Source organism: Akebia trifoliata, chromosome 3 (assembly GCF_017979445.1).
Source record: "Akebia trifoliata isolate Shusen 1 chromosome 3, ASM1797944v1, whole genome shotgun sequence".
NCBI lineage: Eukaryota > Viridiplantae > Streptophyta > Magnoliopsida > Ranunculales > Lardizabalaceae > Akebia > Akebia trifoliata.
The window spans coordinates 40595624-40603049 of NC_141377.1; the positions used below are offsets into that span (position 1 = coordinate 40595624).

Below are 7426 nucleotides of genomic sequence, written 5' to 3' on the forward strand. Positions count from 1 at the left end.
AATATCCAAACTACTCATTTTCTCATCTTCTTCCCATACTTAGTTTTAATAACGAAGATTGGAATCATTTTTTATGATTTTTTATTGTGTATAACGAATGAAAATGATATACTTCTAATTTTGAATATTTAGATGTATTTTTTAATTTATTTCAATAATTTATAATAAAAAATGAAGAATGGAGTTAAGATTCCAAAAAAAATTATATAGTGTCGAGCCCACCACTTTTTAATTTATTGTTGAGTTCCCATTTCAAATGTTTTAATATAAAACTTCTAAAAAATACTCAAAGAAGACTTGAACTTGAGGCCAAGTTCTTCCATCCTACCACTAAGCTAAGTGATGGTTATTGTCTTAAATGTATATAACAATATATATCTTATATTAAAACCGTCCCCACACTAAATCAAATTGATTTTTATTTTTAGGAAAAAGCTGAAATGACAAAAAGTATTTACTGCAATTCTCACAAGTCTAGAACGTGACATGTGCATATAATCATAAATATATTTTCTCGTGATACGAGTAAAATCATCTACGGTTATCTATGCATGTCACATCAGAATTGTGAGAACCACAATAAATCCTGTGTCATGTCTCTTTATTTTTAATATCAAAATTACTAAAAAACCGTTTAAAATAATAAAAAAATCGACACCATATAGGAGCGGGACATGGCAAAATTGCCATCCCTATCGACCAAGACTTTAAATAATTTTCCCCAATTGAAATGAATTGTCAAAGGAAGAGTCAAATCGGTATCTGAGTTGCTGTGTGGTGGTGCGAGACGAGACGGGAGACCGTGTTGTAAAACCATGTGACTCACACACTCATGAGTCATGATTCATTGAGTAAAATAGCGGAGAGTGAAGAACGGAGGAATAGATTTATGGGACATGGGTTCGAGTGGAGAGTCGAGAGAGTGAGCGCGTGTAGTTTGTAGAACAGTGAGAATCGAGATATGGCTCTAACAGTAACAACCTCTGCAATTCCTTCTTTCGGATGTCAGGTAATTACTTCACACTCTCTGTATTTTTCGATTAATTGAGCTAAAACCCTAGGTAATTGATTCAACATATATCTTGTCTTGTTTTTTTTACTTCAATTTGTACGTAATCGTAACATATATAGAAGATAACAAAGACTGTTGATGTGGGGTTTCTAGCAAAATATATATAAAACAGAGAAGAGAGAGAGATTGAGAGTGCATTCTATGTGTTTGTAGGGTGTTCTCAGTGCCACTTATTTGTTTTATTACTGTTATATTCGGCTTAGATGTCTTAAATTTATATATTATTTGTAATTTTACATTGGGTCCGGATTAGGTAACACCCTGTTGAGAAAATGTAGCTGCAACACTCAATTTTGAGGTTTTAATAGGAGTTAATTTTTTTGGTAGGAAAGAGGGTGAAGGTGGTGGGTATTGAACCCAAGTATGTGGCATTGCCACTCATAGACTTTTCTAACTTATTGGAGTATTTTATTTATTTATGGGAAATTGCCCAATTTTGTGTTTTGGGTAGTTTCTCTTGTTGATTTGGGTGTATAATTTGAAAATCATTTAAGCCATTGTTTGGGCTTATTTTGTATCTTTCCAATTTCCATATACGGAAAGGTGTCAATCATAGTTTCGTTGTTCTTAGTGGTGAACCACGTAAAGTTATGCCTTATGTGTGTATTTTTTTTTTCCTTTCATCATTGTAGGCCTTAAATTTGCCTCCTTGATATAGGCTTTAAGCCAACTAGTTGCAAAGATGTTGATAAGATTCACCTGTCCTTTCAGATGCAGAACTCTGTAATCTGTATTGTATCAACTCATTAATTTCTCTCATAAATTTCCAAGCAAACCCTATTTATGCTCATAATAGTTTCCTCTCCATTTGGCTAATAAACTATAAAGTGTCTTAATGCATTTAATCTCTTGTGATTTGTGACTGTGTGCATCGACCCCATGTTAGGTTTCAACGACCATTAATTAGCAGCAAAACATCCCACATGTTCATTCATTTGGCATACACATCTTGTTTACACCATATCTTTTCAAATGGGCTCCTCATTCCTGTTAAATCAAATTGTTGTTTTCACACCCTGAGTCCTTTCCAACATGCATAGTGCCGAATTGTTTTCCATGGATTTGTACATTTATGTCAAGTGAGCTTATTCAGTGCTTGAAAGTGCACTCAGGCCTCCTTATATTGGTGTCATTAGCTAGAACACAATGACATTCCCAAGTCTTGCTTAACTTAGCTTGATGTAATTGATTTATTGGCATTCACCCGGCATGTCTATCCGATTGTGGTTACCACACTGCTAATTGTATTTTTTTCATGTTACTTAATTTAAGGGCTTCTTATATCAAATAAGCATATCATATACCACGCCACGTTGATGGCCAAGATATGAGGAAATTTTATGTTGCTTTAAAAAGCTTCCCTCTTGGGTCATTGGGCAAGCGATTACTTAAGAAGTCATTCCGGCCACGAGATTAGATTGCCGTTCCCTTTTTTATGGGATTGATGGGATATCTAGAAGACACATGGAAGGCCAATCAAATGATCAACTGATCAACCTTGCTATTTAATGCATCTAGGGGAGGTGAACAAATTATCATTTCAAGTTATCTACTTGTCATCAACAAATTCTGCAAAGTGGTAGATCGACTTTCTCTTGGGATTCTAGGTGGTTGTAGGCTTATAGCCAACCCCATGCATTCCAAATGTCAACCACTCGTGTATTCATATGTTTCATGTAGGGTAATTAATTGGATCCTACTTATGGCTATTATTATAACTCGCCCTTAGATTTTGATTGTAATAATAGATTTGCTAGATTTTGTACGTATATTATTGGAATTTTCTTCTTTTAAAATTATACACTTGATTTTGTTTAACATGTTTATTGTTTTAGTATTGATCGATCAATAGTTAGTCAAACCACCAAGTGAGGATTGGAGGGTTCAAGCACATATCAAGATTGGAGCATCCGTTCACTAGACCACCCATGTTAAAGTGAGTATGGGGGATATTCACCAAATTTTTTGGATCATATTATATAATGTTGCAGAAGGATTTGCTTGAGGAATTGAACTTGAGATTCTTGACTTCTATGGATAGGAAATCCATGAAGTAATTTCTTATAGGTAATGTAAGACAATTGCTTTTATTGATTTGGATAAGATTTAGATAAAACAAAGGAAGATATAGTTTACAATTGTCAAATTTGGAAGAGCCAATACTTTTTTAGTGGAGAAGATTAAGTGGACCTTAGAATTTGAAGGACCGTGAAAAATAAAGTTACTTTTAAGGGGTCAAATTTCTTCTAGTCTAGAAGAACAAAGCAAAACATGCATTCTTGGTACTTGATATCTGTGGCTATACTTACATATGCCACTAAAGTTTGTTAGCTTAGAAAGCTTATTCAATGAGTAGCTACTCAAGAGCCCACGATATGGCAATTTATGAATATTTGAGTGAATTATAAATATGGACGAAGGTACTAAGTATGAAAGGATTTATAGCTTGGGCCCTATATTTTCTTTATGTTTGAAAAAGAAAGGATTCTTGTAATTGTCAGGGCTTTAAGTTAGTTTGGGAAGTTGTGCTTCTTTTTCTTTTATTCCCTCTAATTGCTATTTGGGTTTGTCTTGAAGGATAATGAGTTACCCTTATGGTCATAATTGTAGTTTGGTAATTATTTGATATATGTATTTTTAGTTTAGAAACTTATGGTCGAAGAGAAGAGTAGTACTAAGTGTGTTTCTATTTTTAATTTAGCTGGCACCGAACATCTCACTTGGGCTCTATGTTTGTCTTTGTTTGACATTGTTGGATGCTTTCCATCATCATTTCATCCCTATTTCAATCTTGGATCCAATGACGCTTTGCCTTCTCTCTGTCTAAGGGAATTTTGTGGAGCTTAAGCTTACCATTTGTCAGAGCTTCAAGGAGGGGAATAGCCGAGTGTTAGTGTTTGATGGGAATGAGCATTCATTGCAGGATTTCTTCATTTTTTTTTCCTTGGGCCTTTTGTACCTTTTGGAGTAAAGTATTTAAGGATATTAGGAGTTTTCTTTGGAGATCTTCTAGGGAGGTGGGAGTGGTTTTGCAATTTTTCTTAGCATCCTGGACATTTCTAGTTATAGCTAAGTACCATCAAAAATCACCTTTATTTGATTGGGTTCTTCGATTAGGTTTCTTATAATGGCAATCTCATCCATCAGGGCCTCATTTGCCCCAAAATTTTGTCATCTTTGCAATGATGATGGCAAGTTGATTGATCATCTTTTCATCCATTGCGAGTTAATTCACAAGGTGTGGTCCCACTCATCTCTTTTCTTTTTGTTTGCTAGGCAGCCCCACTCTTGTCTTTGTTTGATATTCTTGGGTGTTTTCCTATATTGGTCTACTCCTTGTTTGATGGGTGTTAGTCTCTCTAACTTTCCTCCTTTGCTTCCAAGACGATCCTTGGGAGCTGGCCCTTTTACCATTTGTTGGGGGATCTGGAAGGATAGGAATTTGTCTCTTCGAGGGTTGTGAGTGATAAATTTGGTGGTCCAACTCAAACCAATTAGCAATGAGTGGAGAGGCCTAGGAGCTTATAAGGAGAGAGACAAGGCAATGAGTGGCCAATGTGGGACTAAACTCCGCACGACCTTGCACATGTGGGCCAGACTAGTCCAAAGCACGTGGAGATATGAACTAGGTGATGTGGAGGAGAGAAAGGCCCGTTCTGATACCATGATAAATTTGGGGGTCCAACTCAAAACCAATTGGCAATGAGTGGAGAGGCCCTGGGGGCTTATAAGGAGAGAGACAAGACAATGAGTGTCCGGCGTGGGACCAAACTCTAGAATGAGCACACGCTTGGGAATATGGGATTGGATTTGTAATGCCATAGTTGAATAGGCGGGTGGGTTGCTCACTTGGCCTTGTGTTGGTTATTTGTTTTGCTTTGTTGTTTTGGTTGTCATCTGAACCTCATTTTCAATGAAATTTTACTTATAAAAAAAATAGTGATGGGGTTTGATGCTCATTATGAAAGGAGTGATAATATGCATATGTGAGAGGTTATGATTCTCAAATGAAACATGTTCCTTAAGATGTTAGTCATGCATTTAGGGCTGTCAACGAGCTGGGTTTTCGCCTGGCCAGGCTGGCTCATCTCATCTCGTAATGGATCGGTTTTGTCCTGTGTTTACTAGATCTGTTTAGTTATCGTGCTGGGCTTGGACTTGGGAGCTAAGTCTGCCAGGTGGCCCAGCCCTATAACTTTTATTTATAATTTTCTTTATATACATATATATTCCTAATGCTAAGTTTCTGATGGAAACAATTAGAGAAAAGTATGAAGCACGACATTTTAGGCATTTTGTAATTTGGCAAACAAGAGAAAAATAAAACACGGAAAACATTTGGTGGGAAGGTGTGGGTGCATTTCATCATGTTACAATAACTTTTTAGGGATTAACAGAAGGGAGGACTGACTTACCAGAGGAACTAAGGTGGTGATGCCAACATGTGATTGGTGGCCTATGCCTCTAATGTTTGGTGGTCTACACCTTGATTGTTTCTCTGATGGTGTAAGAGAAGTTGAGTTCCTAAAAAGGGTTTGCGGGTAGATAGCAATTCTTAAACAACAAAGTCTTATCAGTTTTGAGGTCAGTTAAATGGATCTTGTTCCTCCATTCCACTCTGTCCAGAGCCAACTCTTCTGATATCGAAAGTAAGTTCATATCTGCTTTCACCATATCCATCCACATTCTTTTGGGTCTTCCCCAAATCATAACATGGGCAGAAGTTTTCCCATTTAATATCTTCTCCTCTGGTGCAGATAAAGTGTTTCAAAGCTCCGAAATATCCATTCTGTAGGTGCCCTACATTTTCACGCGTTCACAATTATCAAATTTCTCTAAGATGTTCTACACGAGCACCAACAACCACGGCAGGGTTCAGTGAACCAAGTAAACTCAAGCTGCATGTAGATAATTTCAGAGAGAAGCTGTGGGAAGCCTTTCCCGAGTCTGCGAAAGAATTTCCTTGGAAGAAATGAAGGATATAATGTTGCAGCGCTTGTTTGTTCTTGGAGAGAAGGCACTGAAGTGGTCTCTGATTACACTGTTCATCATTAGCTCTTTATCAGATATCATTCTTGCTATTTTGAGAAACTGGGAATTGATAATTCCGTTAGGTCTTTTTGTTGGCTGCATGATGGCTGATTTCTTGAAGGAGACTTGTCAAGAATTGTTCGAGAGAACAAAGGTATGCTTTCCTCCTCTCTTTTTTCTTCCTTCAATGATATTTACTCAATTTATTGATTTTATTAGTTTGTATCTTCTTTTGGTTGTTGAAACAGGAAGGAGGTTTGAACTGGCACCTTGTGGGCATAGGATCCTTCTTTGTGCTTGTCAAGTTTGTGTCTCTGTACTTCACCATGGGAACAAAGATGTTTCTCTCTCATGTTGGAAATGGAGGGTTGATGCAAGTTCTCTGGTTGTGGAGAAAATCACAGGAAGAAAGAGAGAGGCATGACGAGATAACATCATCTTCACTCCAAGATGCCTTTGTTAACAATGTAAAAGGCTGAAAATACATATATATTTTTTGTATTGCTGTTATACATTTAGAAGAAATTTTGATCGCGAAGGTCTCTCTTTTATTGAATTTTCTTTGTTTTATTTTCCCCCCTCATTGGGATCTTCTTAGTAATCAAGCTGGTGAAGAGTGGTCCTGTAATGTAGACGGATGATCTTGATAATGTGATCCGAGTCAACCAATTATTCCTCCCCCAATTTGTACATAATACATCTCTTCACTGTCATAATCAGAAAAGGGTGATTGTTATTGATGGAAATCCACATTAAATAATTTTTTAAACAGTCGTGTGGGGAAAGGGATTTCACTTTTCACTGTATTTCACACTGCACTTACAAAGGAGGTGCGCACGTAATCATAAATGCTTTTCACTGATTTCTCGAGGAGACACATCTATGGCCACCACAACAATGCAGTACAGTGTGAAACAGTCCCTTTGGGATTTTCCTCTTAAATTATAAAAAGCATCCTCACTAAGTATATCCCAGACTACTATTACACCTGACTACTATTACACCTGAAATCGCCTTTGCACAATCCTTTCCTAATAAAATAGTATAATGATTTTCTAACAAAAATGTCATCACTCGGTGGTCAGATCAATAATCGGATGACATGTTACAGACACGGAACCATAGATCTATTTCCTTGGGATACAAATGCAAATTCCCATAAAAATGTACATTTGTATATCCCGAGAAAACAGATCTATGGTTCCATCCATGTCAGTAACATGACCGAGTGAAACTTTCACTGAATAAAATAACCTTAGGACTAGACCAGCGTGAGCTTGCACTCTTATTTAAGGTTTTCTTTCCATTTTTCACTCACCTGCA

General features: G+C 36.7%; 1 protein-coding gene across 2 annotated transcripts; it reads left to right on the forward strand.

The window, feature by feature from the left end:
* Window positions 1–706: 706 nt before the first annotated feature.
* Window positions 707–6659, forward strand: LOC147406961 (uncharacterized). 2 transcript variants are annotated; one of them, XM_086435311.1, is made up of 3 exons: window positions 707–1009; window positions 5830–6257; window positions 6352–6659. In XM_086435311.1, the coding sequence occupies exons 2-3, from the start codon at window positions 6045–6047 to the stop codon at window positions 6580–6582; spliced, it is 444 nt and encodes a 147-aa protein (XP_086291437.1). In that variant the 5' UTR covers window positions 707–1009; window positions 5830–6044; the 3' UTR covers window positions 6583–6659. The 2 variants fall into 2 exon arrangements, with proteins under 2 accessions (XP_086291437.1, XP_086291438.1); XM_086435312.1 differs by lacking the exon at window positions 707–1009 and adding an exon at window positions 1043–5721.
* The last annotated feature ends 767 nt before the right edge of the window (window positions 6660–7426 follow it).

What these genes read in the sequence shown, in the direction of transcription:
- LOC147406961 (XM_086435311.1), top strand. Translation starts at nt 6,045, where the DNA reads ATGAAGGATATAATGTTGCAGCGCTTGTTTGTTCTTGGAGAGAAGGCA. An exon ending in AATTGTTCGAGAGAACAAAG is followed by an intron (nt 6,258 to 6,351) that starts GTATGCTTTCCT and finishes TTGTTGAAACAG; the next exon opens with GAAGGAGGTTTGAACTGGCA.